At 35.2% G+C, this 24,927-nt stretch overlaps 1 protein-coding gene across 1 annotated transcript in view; it reads right to left on the reverse strand.

Moving 5' to 3' along the window:
• The window catches only part of ANKRD13C (ankyrin repeat domain 13C), a 94,427-nt gene that overhangs the window by 54,192 nt on the left and 15,308 nt on the right, over positions 1-24,927 (reverse strand). The window contains exons 2-4 of the mRNA XM_021678111.2: positions 20,601-20,642; positions 5,824-5,928; positions 635-720 (exon numbers count right to left, since the gene is read on the reverse strand). Of these exons, the coding sequence (XP_021533786.1) occupies positions 635-720; positions 5,824-5,928; positions 20,601-20,642 (233 nt within the window). The remainder of the gene's footprint in view (positions 1-634; positions 721-5,823; positions 5,929-20,600; positions 20,643-24,927) is intronic.

Genomic DNA, 24,927 nt, shown 5'->3' on the forward strand with positions numbered 1-24,927 from the left:
TGGGTGATAGACATTGGGGAGGGTATGTGCTATGGTGAGTGCTGTGAATTGTGTAAGACTGATGAATCACAGACCTGTACCACTGAAACAAATAATACATTATATGTTTAAAAAAAAAAAAAAGAAGAAGAAGATAGTAGGAAGGGAAAAATGAATGGGGGGAATCGGAAGGGGAGATGAACCATGAGAGACTATGGACTCTGAGAAACAAACTGAGGGTTCTAGAGGGGAGGGGGGTGGGGGGATAGGTTAGCCTGGTGATGGGTATTAAAGCGGGCACATACTGAGTGGAGCACTGGGTGTTATACACAAACAATGAATCATGGAACACTACATCAAAAACTACTGATGTAATGTATGATGATTGATGTAACATAATAAAGTAAAATTAAAAAAAAAGAACAAGATGATTAGAAATAAGATTACATACTTTTTGAAATATTTATTGTCTGACAAATTGGTTTGTTATTACAGGGGACCGAAAAATAATATCTGGACACACTGAAATAACTCCACAAACTTTTAAGGTATTATTTTAACATTAAAATTAACAAGTAAAATGAAAAAAAAAATGCTTAAAAGTAAACTTATAATTACTCTTTAGGTACAAGACTGGCAAAGAGATAAGGCCTACCTCTTTTAGGGCTTTTAATAATCGAGGTCGTTTTTCTTCAACACTTTCCCTGGATTGCTGCTTAAGCTTCCTTAAAAGAGCCGTAACTGAAGTTTAAATTAAAAAAAAATTTTTTTAAATAAATTTCACCATGCTAGATTGTCAATTATAGCTCAATTAAAAAAAAATTTATACAAAAAACCCTTTTTTGCCATGTTAGAAAACACCACTAGTTTATTATACAAAGACCTATATCGATATAAACATTATAAATAAGTTAATAAGTTTAATAAAACTGTTATGAACTCCAAGGAAAATTGAGAAGAGATACCTCAACATGAACTTACATTCACACTAGTTTTCTGAGTTTTTAATTATCAGTGAGGATGTACCTGAGTGAGCCAAGATTAACCAATCTCAGTCAGATGATTCAATGTCCTGTTGTAACACTGATCTAAAAGATCTCAAAGACAGATCTCAAAAATCCCAGTGGATATTACTTTTATAAAAATGTAATTATTTGTAATTGTTACTGGGTGTATCTGTTCTTTTCTCCCTAGAGGTTGTACTCTCAAAGACCACCACATAGCAAAAAAAAATACAAAAACGAATCCTCTTTTACCCATGAAAAGAACTTCTGAATCTAATAAAACCCGAAGCCCTCCATAGTGTTTTCTCAATATTCAGACTGAGATTTAGACATATTGCCTAAGTGCAAACCACAGCTTTACTAATTATTAGCTACATGTAAATGGACAAGTTACTTAATTTCCCTAAATTTGTTTCTTTTTTTCATTTGTCAAGTAAAAATAAAGTAAAATCTATATGGAATTTCTGTAAAGGCTCAATATAAATTGCTTACTACTGTGCCTGCAATTAAGTAAACATAATTTTTACCTATTAGAATAAAGGTCTAAAATTGACTACCAAAAATCAATCAGTCCCTAACATTTATTGAAATAAGGGAAAATATTAGACTTAAATGAAATAAGCCTAACAAAAGATAAGAAGATAGAAAATATGCACTGGGGGAAAAATATGTACATCACTACATGCTGACTTCCTCCTAGCCCTGACATATTTTTCACATACATACATACTTATGTGTATATATATATATTCATATACATTAAAATACTATTATTTTTACTATTTTATAATATGCATTCTTATAAACTACTTAAAGCCTTATGTGGAATACAGAAGCAAAAGGTAAAAAAAAAGAAAAAGAAGAAAAGACAGCAGTGAAAGCTTGGACCACGTTTGTTTTGTGTGCAATGGCCAAATAAGGAAAAGCCCAGAGAATAAACTGAAAAACAGTGGAATCTATTCTTACTTTGAACCACAGTTCTAACCATAACCATAACTGTATCTTAAAAAGTAAAAAATCAAAGAGCAAATTTAAATTACTCATGGTCTTCTGGAACAACAGAAGAGGCTGAGATGAGACGTAGAAGCCAAGGTGTGGGACCTCATCTCATCATACAGTCCTACAACTAGCTTTATGACCTAGGTCAATAGTTTCCAAATATAAGTCTACATTTCAGCGCCCAACTGTTCAAGTTCCCAGTGATATGCACTAAAATGAAAAAAAAACTGGGAACCAGGTTGGGATTTCTTTTTTATTTATAAATTATATACTTTTTTCAATTTAAGGACTATTCTTTCTGGTATTTTTGGTTTCAAAATGTCTTCTTTTAATGAAATGGTGGTCGCAGAAGAAAGTAATTAACTTTTTTAAAGTTTTTACACGCTAAAATGAAACGTTAGCTACTCTACATCAATCCTCAAATACAATTTTTTTCTGGTCTGTGAAATCCAAATAGTTTGAGAACTAATGACCTGTATAATCATTAAAGTTCTTTCCAGATTCAAATTTACATGAATCTGGCTAACCTCATGTTTGTTATAACTTAACTTTAATATCAAAGCTGTATTACCCAAATGTAGTAGAATTCTTTTTATAATTCTTCTCCACTATAAGCTCAAGTATTTTAATAAATCTTCCTTGCCTTCAAGGAAGGCAATTTGCTTTCAAATTCAAACAAACCTCTGTGAATGTAAGGAATGAAAAGAATTCAATTCATAAATAGAAAAGATATCTTAATGAAAAGCAGAAGTCATATTTTTCACCAGGTAAGTATATTGAAATTGAACGCATGCAGTAAATAACAATTACATTAAAATGGCCAAACATTATAAAAAGATAGTGACAAAGAGATTTACATTACATTAAAAAATAACGTCAACTCAAATTTCTTACAGAAACGGAAACAAACATTCAGAATGCAATTATACAAAATTAGCAATACGTTTTTGTGGAATCAGGATTTGTACTCCTATACTATTAAAAAACACAATGATGACTGATAGTAAGGATAAAATTAGCTGTGGAGGATTTGGATGGTATTAGAATTCATACAAAGACTCAAATGAAGAACTCCAATAAACCACAACTTATTTAACTTTCTCTTTCCTTCTTTTCCCATACAAAGTACTTTTTTTTTTTTTTAAGATTTTATTTATTTGTTTGACAAAGAGAGAGATAGCAAGAGCAGGAACACAAGCCTAGGGAGTGGCAGAGGGAGAAGCAGGCTTCCCCCTGAGCAGGGAGCCCGATGTGGGGCTCGATCCCAGGACCCTGGGATCATGACCTGAGACGAAGGCAGACGCTTAATGACTGAGCCACCCAGGCGCCCAACAAAGTACTTTTTAAACTATTCAGTTGGTTGTGCCTAAAACCTTTCGAACTATGCCTTCCTGCTCCAAGAATCACTTAAATTTGTATTTTCTGCCCTCCACTTCCTTCTATGCTTCAGAATAATTATTTCCCACTTCTTACTTAGATGGTTCTGTGGACATACCATAAATAATTCAAAGTCAACAAATCTAACATCAAATTAATTAAATCCCAGACTGATACCTCTCTGATACTGACCTGGGCTGATGATCACTGTTTACCACGTAACCATCATAAGGCAGAAAAGCAACATAATCTTGAAATGTTATTAACTCTAAAGTGAAATAATTCTTTTTTTTTTTAAGGTTCATTTTTTAGTAATCTCTACACACAACTTGGGGCTCAAACTCACGACCCTGAGATCAAGAGTTACATGCGTTTCCGACTAAGCCAACCAGGCTGCCCCCACACCAAGTGAAATAATTCTAAATAGTCTCCGAAAAATATAGTATCATCTCACTGTTCTGTAGCACAAAAACATCAGCAGAAATCAGACCAAAAAAGAAAAAGGTCACAGTTTTTGCTAATAATTTATAATATCAGATTATATTTTGCTAATTAGATAATATTTCAGTAATAATTGTATTAGATTATCTCTGATTTTTCAAATAATGTAATTTTCAGACCCATTTAATAACATTATAAATATATCCATATATTTCTAAATATGTAGCTTAAGAGTTGTTAAATTTACTATTCTTTAAGTTAGCAGTTAAATATTTCCATCTCATGTGATGGGAAATAATTTTTAAAAAGCACTGAATAATTATGGATATATAATGATACAATGATTGGCCATGGAATACTATTCAGAATGTGTATCTAAGACATCACTCTATAGAAGAAAATCACTTTAAAAGCAGATCTCAACTACTATGGGCCTCAATCTTTTACATTAAAATCCAGTAACTGATTTTCCAAGAAAACTGTTTCTTGGCCTTCTCAATAGATTATAAGTTCCTAAAGAGCAGAGACTATGTCTTCATTCTCCACATCTTACTATACATACATGCTTTATAGTAAGAACTAAATAAATATTCACTGACTCTAAATAAAAGTTAGGTGAAAGCTACATAAATCTCAGTGTAAGTCAGAAACCCAGGAGTCCATCTGGTTTCCTCTCCATTCTGCTAATGGGTTAGAAACATCAGAGAAAGTTCCTTTAGACTGGTTGCTGCAACTTTTAATTTATTCTCAGTTTGTTAGATCTGTACATTTTTTTGTCTTTTCCCTGACATAATTCTAGGATTATTATGGTTTCTTACTCTCAGAGTCTCTTGATTTTGTCCAAAAAGGACAACTGTCAATGAATAACTATATTTGTGTGTGTATATATATATATACACACACACTCATATAATTGTTAAATCATCACAATTTTATCTCATTAAATCCTAAGCCCAAATATAACTTCACCATTAAAAGCTGCCCAAAATGTGCAGAAAGTCCACAAAGATGTAGTATGTGGATTACATATAAAGCTAAAACATAAGAGCCCAAAACGTGGCATCAAATAGAACTAAATCCACGTAACATCCCAAGAGTGTTCAATCCTAATGCACTTCTTTAATAAAACTGCCCAATTTTTACTGTTCCTTCCACAAGTTGAGATTTAATTATTTTCAACCTCAAATTGTAAAAAGATATTACCAGAAAGATAATATTCTCATTCATCCAGATTTAAATTTTATAAAATTTTCAACTATTGAGATGTGCTTGACAAAAATAAAACCTGTATATGAAGTTGGAAAAAAAAAAAAGAAAACTTAGGAATAGAAGGAGGGAAGGTAGAGTAACTGAACACTTTGTATACTGTGAGAAAACATGTGACTTTTTTTGAAATTCTCAAAGACAAAAACAAAGAGACTTGCTTCTCTCTTTCAGCAAAGCCTATTCCCACCAATTAAAGCAAAAAGATAACTGTTATAACACACTGTGATTATTTTCGGTTCCAATTAATGTTCTATATAATTAAGTAGCTGCCAGAAAGCACAATCAGGTCTCAGTGCTTTTTTTTTTTATGATGTTATGTTAATCACCATACATTACATCATTAGTTTTTGATGTAGTGTTCCATGATTCATTGTTTGCATATAACACCCAGTGCTCCATTCAGTACATGCCCTCTTTAATACCCATCACCAGGCTAACCCATCCCCCCATCCCCCTCCCCTAGTGCTTTTAAAAATCCTTCATATTGAACAAATAAAACAATGGAAGAATATCAGTAGAGCAAAATACTGTAAAAGAAAAAAATATATAAACAATATACTTTTAAACAATATTCCTCAATTCTTTTTGTATACTACCCAATATCCAAGTTCCTAAGTCATGAATAATTCACATGTAAGTTTATAAATAACTACAAATATTTCATACTATGGAAAGTTACACTAAATGAAAATTATATCAAATGCATCACTTCATATTTTTAGAGTTTATATCAAAAACAATAATTTATTTTGCTTACTCATCTGTCTATCTCCATAGCTGATGGCTTCCGCCAGCGGGCTCCATCCCTGAGCATTTTTCACCTTTACTGGAGCATTGTGAGCCAAAAGTAAATGGGCACATTCTGAAACATAAAGTGGTAATAATATCAAACATCATGCAATTTTTAGAATCTCTAAATATAAAAATCATTTAGGAATTTAAGAAACCAATGTAATATAAATAGATCTATAATATAAACACTGTACCATAAAGAAAAATTTTTAAAAGCCCTATTTATCTAAACAAGGTTATTTCAGATCCTCAGATTCAAGAAATATCCATTCTATTGCTTAAAAATAAATTGTATCTCTCCAAAGAAGTACTATGTTCCTTAATAACTGTTCCTAAGAGTATTTTGTTTCCACCAACCCACGATCCCCTAGAGTAATTTACATCAAAATTCTATATTAAAACTCAAAAGAGGATTTGTATGTATGTAATGTCAAATGGAAGGTTCCTAATTTATTTCAGAAAAAAAAAATGTGCTTTCAAAAGGACCAGTAATGTTTCCATAAACCCTTATTTTTCAAACGTTACAATTCTTTTACTTCAGGAAAACACCCAAAAGAGGAAAAAATCTGTTTATGATTCCAAGGACAAATCTGGACAGTCTTTCTGGTAATCAAAAGAAGTCTAAGGTATAGACTCTTCTACAGGCTGAGGATACTCTTCTTAAAAATTAGAAATAAAAATTATATTAATAGACAAAAATATCAAAACTGAGGCTCACGGAAATTTAGGATGTCTATCCATTCTAAATTTCCTAAATGAATGGTCCATTCAATCATTCAGCAAATATTTACCAAGTGTCTATTATATGCCATTTCTAAGCACTAAGTCCTTGATATAAGCAGTGAGAAGAAAGACACATCTTGCTATCAGAGAGTTTACGTCCTTTATTAGAAGAAAATAAGTAAACTAATAAGTAAAAAAAAAATTTGATAATGATAAGTGCCTTTGATAAGGGCGTTATGACTGTCACGTACTTGAGCACAGGTGGAAGAAGAATGTGATTCCTAGTTATAGAAGGAATAACTATATCAGCATATAGCACTAGGAATAACTATACTGAGTTTTATTAGAATAAAGTAAAATAAATATAGAAATTTCACAAAGGTGCTTAAGAAAGTCTACAGTAGTATTTAAGAATATAGGTACAAGAGGGGCTCCTGGGTGGCTCAGTCGGTTAAGCATCTAACTCTTGATTTCGTGAGATCAAGCCCTGCATAGGGCTCTGTGCTGGTGTGTTCTGCTTAAGATTCTCTCTCCCTCTGCCCCTCCCCCCAACCTTCTTTCCCTCTCCACCCCCCTAAAAAAAAGAGGGAGAGAGAATATATGTATAAGAATGTATATTCTAGCAGTTTATAATGGCAAGTATACTGGAAACTAAATGAATATCTACCATGGGGGAAAGACTGACTAATGGAATGCATCTATACCACTAGAGTAATAGCCAGCCATTTTTTAAGAATAGTGTCATATCAAAAGGACATAGGAACCAGGCCAAATGGTCAGCTACTGGCCAAATTTGGGAAACTGAGCATCAAAAAGAATAATGATTAGTTATAACACATTAAACTAAAACAATCAATTACAGAAAAATGCCAGCTAATAAATGTAGAAGAAATGGTAGAATTTGAAAATCAGTATATTACAACACCAAAGTAATAACTGATTTAGGCAAATGTCCTCAATGAATTCTAAGGCCACTATGTAAAATGATATGGTGCTGGAAAACAGGATATTCACATGATACCAAAGTATTATCCCAAGATCACTTACTAATTATAAAGAGAAAAATGTTCCTCTCTAGTGAAGATAACTGGAGATCATCAGCCTAAACAAATGACTAAACATGGTGGCATTAATAGTGGCATAACTTGACATTATATGTTTCTAATGTGATGTAATATAAAGTTCATAACATCACCTATGCAGTATTCTTTCCAGAAATATTTAACTTGAATCAAATCAAGCCTTGATACCTAATTTTCAATTTGCAGAAAAGATACATGATAAGGAACAAGTTAAATTACAACATGAGAAAATAATCAGGCAAATCTGAGATGGGAGACATTCTACAAATTGATTGGGCACGCTATTCAAAAAGTGAAATACAAAGGAAGAAAAACAAGCAGGCAAACTTTTCTAGATTAAAATAAAGTGACATAACAACCAAATGCAATGAGTAAATCTTAATTGGTTCTTGATTCAATATAAAGCACAAATAAAAGAAATTTTTGGAACTGGAAAAATTAAAGTATGATTAGATATTAGAGATTATAATAATATTATTAATTTTCTTAGGTGTGATAATGATAGGGGTGCCTGCATGGCTCAGTCGGTTAAGCATCTGCCTTCAGTTCAGGTCATGATCCCAGGGTCCCGGATCGAGCCCATGTTGGGCTCTCTGCTTAGCAAGGAGCCTGTTTCTCCCTCTCCCTCTGTCTGCCGCTCCCCCCTGCTTGTGCTCTCTCCCTCTCTCTCTCTGTCAAACGAATAAAATCTTTTTTAAAAAAAAGTGTGATAATGATATTGTGGTTATGAAAGAGAATGTCTTTATTCTTAGAGATGCAAGCTAAGGTATTTGGTGGTAAAATGTCATGATGTCTACATTGAACTTTCAAATGATACAGCAAAAATAATATATACAACACTAAGAGAAAAACAGAGCAAATATGATAAAATGGTAACAACTACTGAACCTAGGCAGAGAGTATCAGAATGTTCATTGTGATCATCAAATCATTCTGAATACCCAAGAACTTGACCTGAGGACTGACAGAACAAACTACGCAACTAGAGGGAGAGAAAAGGCCACATCAAGGAAGGTGGGAAGTGCAGAGAAGTCGTTTGAGAGAGAAAAGGATCATGGATGCTCGGGAGGGAAGAGAGCCCTGGTTACAGAGAAAGGTGAGAGAGTGGAGCACACAGGGATAAGCACAAGGAGACTACTTCCCCAAAGCCACTGGCTGGGAAAATGAGAGGGGCTGATTCTCATGAGGTTTTGCACTCAGCAGGGCTCAAAGACTGGAGTTTTGGAGGTCCCTGGCCTTGGCTGGCATAGAGACCTGAGGGTACTGCCCTACTACTGGAGAGAAGGCAGGCAAGCAATCCCTGGGAAGACAACACAATCTGAGGATCACCTAGGGCACGTGGGGGGAGACTGTTCACTCTTCCTGGAGCACATCTGTGACAGCACTGCCTCTCAGTGGACAAAGGAGCCCGCGGGCACCATTTCATTCCCCTGCCCCTCAGCGTTAAGTGCAGACACACCTGCTAAGGGCGGCTAATCCGGACACTGGACACTGGCTGTTTAGCCTGCTTTGCTCCAAATACCACACCCCTGAATGCTGGCACCACTGCCCTTCTAGGTCAAACCTGCATTGGTTCCAGGGCAGCAAGACCCTTACACAGAAGACCAGCACAGGTCCCCGCCACACTGGGTCCCTAAAGTTTGAAGTTTTAAAAGTAAGCAGGCCTGGGGGCACCTGCGTGGCTCAGTTGGTTAAGCATCCAACTCGTGGTTTTGGCTCAGGTCATGATCTCTGGGTCCTGAGATTGAGCCCTGCATCAGGTTTATACTCAGTGAGAGTTTGCTTGAGATTCTCTACCTCTCCATCCCCCTCTACCCCTCCCCCCACTCATGTGTGCACTCTCTAAATTAATTAATTAATTAATTAATTAATTTTTAAAAATCTTAAAAGTAAGCAGGCTTGGCTGTGATAGAGCCCAAAGTACATAGTGCTGCTCCAGGCAGGCAAGCAACCTGGAGACAGACAATGTGAAAACAGGGATCTCAAAAACGTCTAGGACACATGAGGGGAAATTATTTGCTTTTCTGGAAGGGCTTCCCTGAGAGTAGCAGACATGGACTCCCCTCTCTGGGGACAAAGGAGTTGGCTGGAGCCATTTCCCTCCCCTGCCCCTCAGCATAAACCAACTTCAGTAAACAGCACAGTGCCAAGATTGGCTGCCTAACCTGCTTACACCAGATCTTGCCCCACCACGCTCTGCTGGTGCTCCTTTTCTCAGGCCAAGTGTGCCTAATGACCAGCACAGCAGGCCCCTCCCCACAGAAGACCAGCACAAACCCACACACACACCACGTCTACTGACCACAGTTCTGCAAAGCTTCAACTCTACTGGAAATAGCATCAGGTCTCACTTAACAAGCAAACCAGAGCATGCCCAGTTAAAACCTGCCACACTCTGGCCAAGGTCCAAACGCTGTCCACTGCAGGCAAGGAGAGCCTCTCCAGACGACTGACCTGAGGGACAGGGCAGAGAAAATGCAGCAGCATAGTGCAGGCAGCACACACCAGAGGCACTTCCTGAAGCACCAGACCCTGGACATTGTATGACCTCTTCTTCATAAAGTCCCATTACTCACAGGAGCAGGAAACATAAAAGGATTTTCTAACACAGAGAGGAACACAGAGACCTATACAAAATGCCAAGATGGAGGAATTCATCCCAAAAGAAAAAACAGGAAAAAGTCACAGCCAGAGATCTAATTGAAACAGATATAAGTAATAGGCCTGATACAGAATTTAAAGCAACAATTATAAGAATACTCACCGGGCTTGAGAAAACCATAGAAAACATCAGGAAGACCCTTACCACAGAAATAAAAGAACTAAAAAACAATCAGGCAGAAAAGAAAAATGCCGTATCTGAAATTCAAAAGTGACTGGATGTAATGACGACAAGGATGGAAGAAGCAGAGTAATGAATAAGTGAAACAGAAGATAGAATTATGGAAAATAGGGCGCCTGGATGGCTCAGTTGGTTAAACATCTGCCTTCAGCTCAGGTCATGATCCCAGGGTCCTGGGATCGAGTCCCACACGAGGCTCTCTGCTCCGTGGGGAGTCTGCTCCTCCCACTCCCTAAGCCCCTCCACTGGCTTGTGCTCTCTCTTGCTCACTCTCTCTCTCAAATAAATACAATCTAAAAAAAAAAAAAAAAAAGGAATTAAAAAAAATTAAAAAGCAAAAAAAAAAAAAAGAGCAAAGGAACACGAGAGTAGACTTAGGGAACTCATTGATTCCATCAAACGTAGTAACATTTGTATCATAGGAGTCTCAGAAGAAGAGAGAGAAAAGGGAGCAGAAGGTTTATTTGAGGAAATAATAGCTGAAAACTTCTCTAACCTGGGGGAAAAAAGATATCCAAATTCAGGAGGCACATAGAACTCCCAACAAAATCAACAAAAGCAGGCCAACAGCAAGACATATTGCAGTTAAATTTGCAAAATATAGTGATAAAGAAAAAATCCTAAAAGCATCAAGACAAAGGAAGTCCCTAACTTACAAGGGAACACCCATAAGTTAGCAGCAGATCTCTCCACAGAAACTTGAGAAGCCAGAAGCCAGTGGCATGATATATTCAACATGCTGAATGGGAAAAGTCTGCAGCGAAGAATACTCTATCCAGCAAGGTTATCATTCAGAACAGGAGAGATAAAGCGTTCCCCAGATGAACAAATGCTAAAGGACTTTGTAAACACTAAACCAACCCTGCAAAAAATATTAAAGGGGACTCTCTGAGTGGGAAGGAAAGACCAAAATGACAAAGACTAGAAAGGAACAGAGAAAATCTCCAGGAACAATGACAAAACAAGTAATAAAATGGCACTAATATGTACCAATAATAATTCTGAATGTAATTGTACTAAATGCTCCAATCAAAAGACACAGGGTGTCAGAATGGATTAAAAAACAAGATCCATCTATATGCTGCCTAGAGACTCATTTTGGACCAAAGACACCTGCAGATTGAAAGTGAGAGGACAGAGAAACATTTATCATGCAAATGGACATCAAAAGAAAGCCAGAGTAACAATACTTACATCAGACAAACTAGATTTTAAACCAAAGACTGTAACAAGAGATGAAGACGGGCACTATATCATAATAAAGGGGACTATCCAACAAAAAGACCTAAGAACTGTAAATATTTATGCCCCTAACGTAGGAGCATCCAAATATACAAAACAATAACAAACATAAAAGAACTCATTGAGGGGCACTGGGTGGCTCAGTCATTAAGCTCTGCCTTCGGCTCAGGTCATGATCCCAGGGTCCTAGGATCGAGCCCCACGTTGGGCTCCCTGCTCGGCAGGAAGCCTGCTTCTCCCTCCCCCACTCCCCCTGCTTGTGTTCCCTCTCTCACTGTGTCTCTCTCTGTCAAATAAATAAATAAAATCTTTTAGAAAAAGAACTTGGGCTCCCTGCTCGGCGGGAAGCCTGCTTCTCCCTCTCCCACTCTCCCTGCTTGTGTTCCCTCTCTCACTGTGTCTCTCTCCGTCAAGTGGATAAATGGAATCTTTTAAAAAAAAAAAAGAACTCATTGATAATAATGTAATAATAGTAGGGGACTTTAACACCCCACTTACATCAATGGACAGATCATCTAAGTAGAAAATCAACAGGGAAACACTGGCTTTGAATGACACACTGGACCAGACAGACTTAACAGATACATATTCGGAACATTTCATTCTTTTTTTTTTTTTTTTAAAGATTTTATTTATTTATTTGACAGAGAAAGACACAGCGAGAGAGGGAACACAAACGGGGAGTGGGAGAGGGAGAAGCAGACTCCCCGCCGAGCAGGGAGCCCGATGCGGGACTCGATCCAGGGACTCCAGGATCATGACCTGAGCCGAAGGCAGTCGCCCAACCAACTGAGCCACCCAGGCGCCCTCGGAACATTTCATTCTAAAGTAGCAAAATATTATGTTCTTTTCAAGTGTACATGGTACATTCTCCAGAAGATATCACATACTAGGTCACAAATCAGGCCTCAATAAATAAGATCGTGATCATACCATGCATCTTTTCTGACCACAACGTTATGAAACTTCAAGTCAACCACAAGTAAAAATTTGGAAAGACCACAAATACATGGAGGTTAAAGAATGTGCTACTACAGAATGAATGGGTCAACCAGAAAATTAAAGGAGAAATAAAAAAAAAATACAAGGAAACAAATAAAAATGAAAACGCAATGGTCCAAAACATTTGGGGTAGAGCAAAAGCAGTCATAAGAGGGAAGTATATAGCAATACAGGCCTAACCTCAAGAGGCAAGAAAACTCTCAAATAAACAACCTAACCTTATACCAAAAGGAGCTAGAAAAAGAACAACAAACAAAGCCTAAAGCCAGAAGAGGAAGGGAAATAATAAAGATTAGAGCAGAAAAATGATATAGAAACTAAAAACGTAGAACTGATCAATGAAACCAGGAGCTGGTTCCCTGAAAAAATTAATAAAATTGATAAATACCTAGCCAGACTTAGCAAAAAGAAAAGAGAAAGGACCCAAATAAATAAAATCACAAATGAGAAAGGAGATATAACAAGCAACACTACAGAAATACAAGCAATTATAACAGAACATTATGAAAAATTATATGCCAACAAATCAGGCAACCTGGAAGTAATAAATTCCTAGAAACATATAAACTACCAAAACTAAAGCAATAAGAAACAGAAAACTTGAACAGACCAATAACCAGCAAAGAAACTGAATCAGTAATCAAAAGTCTAGGACCAGACAGCTTCCCAGGGGAGTTCTACTGAACATTTAAAGAACAATTAATACCTATTTTTCTCAAACTACTCCAAAAAATAGAAATGGAAGGAAAACTTTCAAACTCATTTTATGAGGCCAGTATTATCCCAATTCCAAAACCAGATAAAGACTCCATTAAAAAAGAGAACTACAGGCTAATATCCCTGATGAACATGGATGCAAAAATTCTCAACACAATACTAGTAAATCAAATCCAACAGTACATTAAAAGGATCATTCACCATGATCAAGTGGGATTTACTCCTGGGCTGCAAGGGTGGTTCAATATTCACAAATCAATCAATGTGATACACCACATTAATAAAAGAAAGGATAAGAATCATATGATCCTCTCAATAGATACAGAAAAGATATTTGACAAAGTACGACATCCATTCATGATAAAAACCCTCAACAAAGTAGGGATAGAGGGAACATACCTCAACATAATAAAGGCCATATATGAAAAAACCACAGCCAATATTATCTTCAATGGGGAAAAACTGAGAGCTTTCCCTCTATTGTCAGGAACAAGATAGGGATGTCCACTCTCACCACTGTTATTTAACACAGTACTAGAAGTCTTAGCCTCAGCAATAAGACAACAAAAAGAAATAAAATGCATCCAAAATCAGCAAGGAAGAAGTCAAACTTTCACTATTTGCAGATGACATGACACTCTACATAGAAAACCCAAAAGACTCTACCAAAAAACTGCTAGAACTGATACACAAATTCAGTAAAGCCTGGGATACAAATTCAATGTACAGAAATCTGTTGCATTTCTATACACCAATAATGAAGCAACAAAAAGAGAAATCGAGGCATCAATCCCATTTATCAATGCACCAAAAACCATACGATACCTAGAAATAAATCTACCAAAGAGGTAAAAGAGCTATACTCTGAACACTATAAAACACTTATGAAAGAAACTGAAGCTGACACAAAGAAATATAAAGATATTCCATGTTCATGGATGGGAAGAACACATATTGTTAAAATGTCTATACCACCCAAAGCAATCTACACATTTAATGCAATCCCTACCAAAATACCAACAGCATTTTTCACAGAGTTAAAACAAACAATCCTAAAATCTGTATGGAACCACAAAAGACCCCAAATAGCCAAAGCAACACTGAAAAAGAAAAGCAAAGCTGAGGCATCAAAATTCTGGACTTCAAGTTATATTACAAAGCTGCAGTGATCAAAACAGTATGGTACTGGCACAAAAACAGACACATAGATCAATGGAACAGAATACAAAACCCAGAAATGGACCCACAACTTTATGGTCAACTAATCTTCAACAAAGCAGGAAAGAATATCCAATGAAAAAAAGGACATTTAACAAATGGTGTTGAGAAAACTGGACAGTGACATGCAGAAGAATGAGACTGGACCACCTTCTTACACTATATACAAAAATAAAAAATAAATTCAAAATGGATGAAAGACCTAAATGTGAGACCTGAAACCATCAAAATCCTAGAGGAGAACACAGGCAGCAACCTCCTTGACATCGGCTGGCAACTTCTTTCTAGATATGTCTCCTGAGGCAAGGGAAACAAAAGCAAAAATGAACTTACTTTTTACTTCATCAAAATAAAAAGCTTCTGCACAGCAAAGGAAATAATCAACAGAAATAAAAGGCAACCTATGGAATGGGAGAAGATATTTGCAAATGACATATCTGATAAAGGTTTGGTATCCAAAATATATAAAGAATGCATAAAATTCAACAGCCAAAAAACAAATAATCCAGTTAACAAATGGGCAGAAGACATGAATAGACATTTTTCCAAAGAAGACATCCAAATGGCCAACAGACACATGAAAAGATGCTCAATATCACTCATCATCAGGGAGATACAAATCAAAACTACAATGACATATCACCTCACACCTGTCAGAATAGCTAAAATTAACAACACAGGAAACAACAGGTACTGGCGAGGATGTGGAGAAAAGGGAACCCTCTTACACTGTTGGTGGGAATGCAAACTGGTTCGGCCACTCTGGAAAACAGTATGGAGGTTCCTCAAAAATTTAAAAAATAGAACTACCCTATGATCCAGCAATTAAACTACTAGGTATTTACCCAAAGGATACAAAAATACTGATTCAAAGGAGTACATGCACCCTGATGTTTATAGCAGCATTACCAACAATAGCCAAATTATAAAGAGCCCAAATGCCCACTGGCTGATGAATGGATAAAGAAGAGGTGCTATATATATACAATGGAATATTACTCAGCCATCAAAAAGAACGAAATCTTGCCATTTTGCAATGATATGGATGGAGCTAGAGAGTATTATGCTCAGCGAAATAAGTCAGAGAAAGACAAGTACCATATGATTTCACTCAGGTGGAATTTCAGAAGGAAAAGAGATAAACATGGGGGGTTGGGCGGGGTGAGGCAAAGCAGATAAGAGACTCTCAACTATAGAGAACAACCTGAGGGTTATTGGAAGGGAGGTGGGCAGTGGGATGGTTTAAATGGGTGGTGGGTATTAAGGAGAGCACTTGTAATGAGTACAGGGTGTTGTATGTAAGTGATCAATCACTAAATCCTACAACTGGAGCACGTGGGTGGCTCAGTTGTTAAGTGTCTGCCTTCGGCTCAGGTCATGATCCCAGGGTCCTGGGATTGAACCCCACATCGGGCTCCCTGCTCTGCGGGAAGCCTGCTTCTCCCTCTCCCACTCCCCCTGCTTGTGTTCCCTCTCTCGCTGTGTCTCTCTCTGTCAAATAAATAAATAAAATCTTAAAAAATAAATAAATAATAAATTCTACAACTAAAACTAATATTACTCTGTTAACTAACTGGAATTTAAATAAAAACTTAAAAAAAAAAAAGAAAGAAGGAGGTTAACAAGGAAAGAGGATGACAGCCCAGCTAAAAAGAATTTTTTAAAATAAATAAAATGGATTATCCAAGACACCTACCATCATGGGGTTTTATGCAAGTGTGTATGTGTGTAGGTATAAAGAAGTTAGGGGAACATAAACATGGATAAATATCTACAAACTTATGGAACTATTTCATGATAAACTTTTGAGTGAAAAGAAAAATATAGCAAAGTACTATGTATGGTGATTCAACTTCAGTAAAAACAAACTAAGCCCCTGTGTTATACAAATAAAGAGAAAGGAGTGCAAGGATACCCACTAGGCTACTAATGTTAATTACATCAGGAAAAAAAAGTAGAAGAGACGATACGTTTTTATGTCTTTGTACTGTATTATTTCAATTGTTTCAATAAGTATATAGTAATAGCCTAAAATCATTTAAAATTTTTAACTTAAAATTATTAAAAAGCAAGATGGACAATTTAAAGCAATATCCCAGTTGTGTAAACTAAGGTATAAGATTGGTATGATATATATACATATATAGACATATACGTATATATATGCCAGACATATCAGTTATGTTTTCTGATATGTCATAAACCCTGCTGAATGGCTGCCCTTCACTCACCCATCACAATTCAACTGATACAGAAATAAGCAACTAAAAAAAAGTCAGATATTCATAAATATGCCAGTCACCTATGACATATTCTGATACATTAAAAAAAAAGCAGGATCAATCAAATGCCTCTCCTAGTAATTTTAACAATGAGTAATAAAAAAACAAGGTAGTTAACAACCAGGCACTAAGGCTTAAAAAAAATGCATAAATGTGCCACAAAGAAGTTAGGACTTGAGGAGTCTGGATAAAATGAAATTATGAGGAACAGAAATCACATACAAATAAGCAAGAGCTATAAATACAATAAAATATAAAGAGAGAGAATAGGATAAATAGGACAGTGCAAAGACAAAAGAACACCCAGAGAGAGACTCATGAGAGTAAGAAATCATACTAACTCTAGAGGTATTCCAGGGAAAAAAATTATACAGAAACTGCAGATCCAGAAGAATGAATTAAAAGGTGCAACTGGTTTGATGAATCTTTCTCTGATATCCAACCAAAAGGATAAGAAGTAAAGATTACTTTTCTATCTCATTTTCTAAAGATTCCTGAATTCTTCTTAAAGTATAATGTTCTTTCCATTTCAACTCAAATCCATAATTCAGTAACTTCCCAGTCTAGAAGGCCAACATGGTCAACACACCCAGAAATTCAGAAAAAAATCAGACTTTAATGATGAAAAAAATAAGGTTATTAAGATGAATGAGAAAAGTAAATAATAGTGTAAAAGTCCTAGGATATCCCTTTTTAAGTCAATCAACAAATATTATTTGAGCTCCCTGGGTATTTCTACTGTGTTTACAAACAAGTATACAAATAGCAAGTTTTCCTTCAAAAATGAAATCAATAAAGGTATATTATATTTATCTAAGGAAGAAGATAAAAGAGGATGGAGTGCCATAGACTGAAGAGTGGTACAATGCAAAAGTAATTTACAGAATTAATAAGGTAGATGTTTTATCTTCCACTACACATTTCAATATTGCTCCTGTGTAACCAAATCTCAAAAATATGAAAAGGCCATAAAGAAAAAAGCAAAAAAGAGTATGTAGCTAAAAAAAAAGTAAATGGATCAGTACATTAACTGCTGTACCTACTCTACATGAAAAGGACTCAGAAAAATCAAATATTGATATTATTTGCAGATCCTGAATCATCTAACCAACTGTTTCCCAAAAATACATTCCACAGAACTCTAGTCTCTCAGGATACATGTGGAAAAAAGCAAATCAAATAACTATGGGGAACAACAACTATATCCAACACCTGCCCCAACTTAGAAGGTCACAATGCATATTACCATAATTAAAGTTCTAAGAAAGTCCGCAATAAAAAACTGCTTAAAACTTATTAACCCACTATTTTCCAAATTGACTTGACCTGGAAATACTATTTTCCTCTCAACATTTATCAGTATGCCATAAAACTTATATTCTGTGAAACATAATTTAGACAGGCTAATGTAAATCTATGATAAAGCATAACAGTACCATTTCTGTTTTTCTTTCAATACTGTATTATAAAAATTTTCAAATATACAGAAAAACAGAAAGACGATCACAATGAACATTCAAATACTCTATACTAAGGTTCAATAGTTGTTAACATTTTATCACATTTGCTTTGTCTTCCTCTTAGTGTTATATATAATAAATGTAATTTACGATATATATAAAGAACAGCAGACACACCATAGAGATAGACAGATGGTAGGTAAGCAGGTAGGTAGAAAGAGACGGTGGTGGGGGAGGTGGGGGAGAATGGCTGATTCCTCATATAGTCTTGGTTATTTCTCTTCCTAAGATTTAGCTAGTACTCATTTCTTGAGTTTCTATAATATGTAGCCTCTTAATTTCTCTTTACTTAGAAGTTACTCACTGATATGAGGAATTCTTAATCTCAGGAAACAAACTGAGGGATGCTGGAGTAGTGGGGGGTGGGAGGGATGGGGTGGCTGGGTGATAGACACTGGGGAGGGTATGTGCTATGGTGAGCGCTGTGAATTGTGTAAGACTGTTGAATCACAGACCTGTACCTCTGAAACAAATGATACATTACATTTTTTTAAAAAAGAAGATAGCAGGAAGGGTAAAATGAAGGGGGGGAAATAGGAGGGGGAGACGAACCATGAGAGACTATGGACTCTGAGAAACAAACTGAGGGTTCTAGAGGGGAGGGGGTGGGGGGATGGGTTAGCCTGGTGATGGGTATTAAAGAGGGCACGTATTGAATGGAGCACTGGGTGTTATACGCAAACAATGAATCATGGAACTCTACATCAAAAACTAATGATGTAATGTATGGTGATTAAGGTAACATAATAAAATTTTTTAAAAAAAAGAAAAAACTTAAACATCAAAAAAAAAAAAGAAGTTACTTAAGTGAGTATTCCTTGCAAGAAGGTATTTAAAAAAAAAAAGAACTAAAAAATATTTGAGTCACCAATTTGTATAAAATTAAAATCAAAATTAAATTAGTCTGCAGATCATATGCTTAAGCGTATAAACTTAAAAACCAAACTAATGAAAGAATTTTGTTTCCAACAAAGCAAGTTCTGGTAACACTCCTGGGATCTGCATACATTCAGATCAAATGTTTACACCAACTGTATTATACTATGTATCAATAACAGATGTTCCAGAATATTACTTCTAGGTCACCAGAAAGAAAAGTGTTAACAAAAATTCATTACCCTGTTTAAAAATTTAAGACTGTATGTTTTTAAAAGATTTTTATTAAACACATCTAAAATTTTAAAATCCAGCATCAAAATGTTGCCAATCCTCTATCTGAAATCCTCACTTTCCAGGATTAGTGGGAAGGTTTTTTTACTTCTATGAATAGCCTTAAAAAGTAAATCTCTTAGGGGCACCTGGGTGGCTCAGTCAATTAACCATCTCAGGGTCCTGGGATCAGGCCTGCATCCGGGATCCCTGCTCAGTGGGTTTGCTTCTCCCTCTCCCTTTGCCTCCGCCCCTCCCCCTGCTCATGCTCACACACGTGTGTACTCTCTCTCTCAAATAAAATCATTTTTAAAAAAGTAAATCTTTTAAATCACCTATGAAGGTTTTTTAATTAAAGAATAAACAAGTTCTTACAATCATCTAATATACAAAAGGTTAGCCTTCTGAGTTTAGATATACAAAACAAGAATCTTGTTATTAAAGAATCTTATAAACTCTTTGAATATTAAAGGGATAATAATTAACAAATTTATAAATACTTACTTGATAAAATAACAAAATAATTTAAAAAAAGTTTCAAAAGCATAAAATTAGTATAGGATTTCCATTAAGTCTTAAGATGAACTATGGAAAATGAGAAAGTATTATTTTTAAAGATTTTTTTTTTTTTTTTTTTGACAGAGAGAGAGAGCACAAGCACAGGGAGCGGCAGGCAGAGGCAGAGGGAGAAGCAGGCTCCCCACTCAGCAGGGAGCCCGATGTGGGACTTGATCCCAGGATCCCGGGATCACGACCTGAGCCAAAGGCAGACGCCCAACCGTCTGAGCCACCCAGGAGCCCGAGAAAATATTATTTTTAATATACTGAATCCTAACTCAATTAGCAAATAAAATAATCATGTAAATTTTGAAAAACTCAAAAAACAAAATTCAGTTTAAAAATTTTTAAATAAATTTGAAATTACATGAGTGAAGTCAAACATAAGAAACGAAATATTTACTAACCTTTATTTCCTAACATCACAGCAAGATGTAAAGGAGTGTTTCCTAAAATTAAAAAAATAAATAAATTAGTATAAACACACAGGAAATTTTATTTAAAAGTGGTTTTATTTCCTTCAGAAATTTCACTGACAGATTTTAAGCAAAAATAATGTGGCTGCAAAATGATCTTGCTAATATGGCAAATTCAAAGTCAGAGGATGCCATGGTTTCTAAACACAATGTATTCTACTCCCCACCCTTCAACGCCCACCAAATAAAGGATACCAGTTTGCTTTCGAGATATCTTCTCCCAGTTGATTTCACAGATTCCTTTGCTACTAATTTCTCTATCATATCATTCTTTGTTCATTCAGCAAACAATTCAAATACCTACTATATACTCATCTTTGGGGACAGATATCAAAAAGACCCAATCCCAGTCCTCAAGTTGTTCAGAAGTCTTCTGTTAGAGACTGATATGAAAATAAAGAACTGCTATTGTTATTTATTAGAATAGAAGAGAGTATAACATGATAATGGAACACAAAACAGAGCTCCTAATTTTGCCTGTGCAAACAGAATTAACTAATGAAGAGGGATCAGACTGAAATGAGTCTTGAAGAAAGGGTTAGAAATTTATAGGCAAACAAGGCAATACTGACTAGTATTCCATGTTAAAAACAATTCCCCCAAATTACATTAAAATGCAAGAACAGTTTATATTTAGGAAACAAACAAATGTTTATGACTAGTGGGGGTAAAAAGAATAGTAAATAATGAAATTGGCAAGATGAGCAAAAGATAAATTAATGATGATTATAGGCTACGCTATGAAGTTTGGACTATATCCTATTAGTTGATGTTATATAATGATTAATTTAATTTCAAAATGATACCCTAAGCCACACTAGTAGCCTAAAAACATCTTCATTATAAAAGAAAGCAAACCTGTAATTTTTTAAAAAGTTACTGAATAAATTTATGTATACTAATTTTCAGATATTAGCATTTTTACAGAAGGCACCACATAAACAATTTTTGCCAATAAAATGAGCTGCACACTAATCAAAAAATTATATACAGGATAAAACAAGATTTGACTACTTTTTAAAAAAACCTTATAGATGATCTACCCCAATCTCTTAACTTGACAAAACTGCCAAAATGGTTAACACACACACACAAAATCTTTTGCTCGATAAAAGCACAATGGAATATGAATTGCTGGCTGTAAATACAGCAAGATAGTATTTTGTGCATAATTTAGAAGCTTAATAAATTCATTAAACTTCAATCTTCTCTGTAAGTAATTTTACAAAACAAAAAACCTGGACTACAATAAATTTCTTTGTCTTAACTATTAGGAACAAGAAGACAGATTTGGGGACACAATTCATGTTTTTCCGAAATAAGATTTCCCTTAGTGACTAGGCCATATACTCCCCAGTTTTCACACCTCATAACGAATTCTAGTTGAGATATGCAAACTTTGTTAATAATCATACATTGAACCATGTCCCCAGAAAAGAGGTTTTGCTCACAATACCACTGAAGTAAACTTCACTAGTTGCCAAGTTATTGGTATAAACTATTTTCCAAAAAGTCAAACTTCAATTCTCCAAATATTTCAGACTCTTTAGGGAGCTAGGTATCTTCTTTTATGCTGCTATCTAGTCCTACAAGTTTATATTTTTATCTTATAGAGTCAATATTCATTTAGATTTACTTAACCATTTTTGCTGCTCTTCATTCCTTCCTTCATTTCTAATCTTCCATCAGAATCATTTTTCTTCTACCCAAAACAAATCCTTCAAGATTACCTTTTGTGAAGGTTTAAATGAATTCCCTCAGGTTTTTGTGTGTAAATGTGTATTCAACTTCAATCTTGAAGAACACTGTACTGAGTATACAATTATTGATTGGCTATTATTTTTCCCCTGCAGTCTATGTGGTCTTATGATCTCCTTTTTTTGCTGAGAAGCCAGCCATAGGACTTTCTACCCCTCCTTTGAAAGTAATGTGACATGTCTAGCTACATTTGTTTTGTTTTGTTTAAATTATCAGCCATTTCACTCCAATGTGGATTCCTTTTTTTATTCTGCTTGGATTGGACTTCCTGAATCTCCGAATCAGTTCTCTCAACAATTTTGTAAAACTCTCAGCAAGTATCTCTCCAAATATTGTCTTAGCTCCATTTCCTCTCTTCTCTCCTGGGGTTCAATTAAAGTAGAACTTGTCACACTTTCTATTTTTTTTTTTATTTCTTTCCCTTTCCATTTTCATTATAGATATGTTCTTCTAACCTATTTCCAAGATCATGAATTCTGTCTTCTTCGGGGTCTAAACCTGTTAGTAAACCTATTTATTTAGTTTTGGATTTCAGCTATTATATTTTCCCATTTGAGAATTTCTTTTTGGTTCATTTTCAAATACATGATTTCAATTTTTATAATTTCCAGTTCTCCACTAAAATATTCAAACTTTTCTCTTATCCCCCAAGAACAAAATAAACATTGCTATTTAAAGCCTCTAATAGTAATTATAATAAATGAAGCTCTGATGTTTTTTTTCCACCCCTGGTTCTCACTCATGTTGTTCAGTTTCCTTAGAGTGCTGGTCATCTTTAATTATATACTGGATATAGTATTTAATGAGCTCTCTATATAAAAATTTTGAAGCCTAAGAAACAAATCCTCCAGATACTTTCCTTTGTTTTCGACATATGGCTGGGGGTACTAGACTTCATTAATCCAGGGACTGACAATTTTTTCTGACCCTCACAAATGACTCAAAGCTGTGCTCCAGCCTCCACCAGAGCTGATTTACTTTTTGTTCACTCTTATTCCTAAGGTGTAGCTCTTTAAGTTACCAGCCCAAACAGCAGAGTGTTTAAGAGATATCCCCCACTTGGTAGGCCCTGACCTCCATCTTCTGTCCTCTTAGGTCAGTGAGGCTGTCAAAAGTGCTGCTCAGCCTCTCCACTACTTCTGTTGGCTTTGCAAAAGCTACTGGGGCAAAATAACTTAAAATGCGAGGCTCAAATCTTTGGATTTTCATCTTCTGCCAGATCTTGGCCCAGTAATTCCTTCCTACCTCATTAGATCTCCAATACCCTTAAAGTTGAATATTTTATTCTTATTTGCTTCTAACGAAGACTAGTCCTAATAATATAGTCTATCATTACTACAGGCAGAAATTCTACTTCGATTTTATTTAACTTTTCTCCATATCTGTAATACTGTGCCTTCTCTTCTTTGGTACTGTTAATGCATAAAGATGAGATAATTTTATGAGCACTAATGATCATAACTTGTATCGAAATATAATTACTCTCTTAGTGCTTTTAAATCATTCTTACCTGAAGTTCAATTTTATCAGTAATGAATCTTGCCATTCATATTTTTTTATCATTAACTCAAGAATAAATTTTTAATTTCTTCCAATCTCCTTTAGATGTGTCTTGTAAAAGTCCTTTTCTTCTCTTTTAGCAGATGTCACAGTTACTATTTTTGGAATTTTTTCCCTACTTCTTTCTCTCAATAACAAACCTCATACGTTAAGTACACGAACCAGGGAGAGCACATGACTCAAACCTAACCAGTCTGATACCCAACTAGAAAACTGTTTCAGGAAAGGGCAAAATTCCCACCTGGATCAAGTTCTTTTCTGCAATTTTTTTTCTTTTCTTTTTTTTCTTTCCTTCTTTTTTACTAGAACTGGTAGGGAAGACTGTCTTTTGCTGCTGGAACTATAGCTTATCCCTCATTCTTCAAATTTTTCTCCTCTTCCTCTAGCCTTTTTCTCAAATGAATTTACATCTTTCATTCAATTTTCTATACTGTCAAGACTTTATTTAACAGTATCTTCAGGATACTTATAATGACACTTCTTTTATAATGAATATTTTTCAAAGACTATCAAATGACTTTTTTTCTGCTCATCCATCCTGAAATGAAGATTTATTCAAATCTAGTATGGGAAAGGACAATCAGACCGCCCCCACTCCTCTTAATTCATTCAAAAAATGAACAGCAGAAGCCCCTTCTAAACTCTGAAGCTAAAAGAACAAGCTGATATTTAAGCATTTTCCTGTGAGACTCTATTCTAATACTCTAGATAAAACAAAGAGAATCAACTAGTTGAGAGATAGTTGCTGTATGGGAATCAAAGATAAGGAAAATGGTGCAAGACATACTCTTAAAACTACAAAACGTAATTGAAAGAAATTAAGTAATATCTGAATAAATGGAAAGACATCCTGAGTTCAAGGATTAAATACTGGTAAGATGACATAATGGTCTATAATTTCAAAATGATCTCCATCAAAATCCCAACTGGCTTTTTTTGA

This window comes from Neomonachus schauinslandi, chromosome 4 (genome assembly GCF_002201575.2).
Source record: "Neomonachus schauinslandi chromosome 4, ASM220157v2, whole genome shotgun sequence".
NCBI classification, from domain to species: domain Eukaryota; kingdom Metazoa; phylum Chordata; class Mammalia; order Carnivora; family Phocidae; genus Neomonachus; species Neomonachus schauinslandi.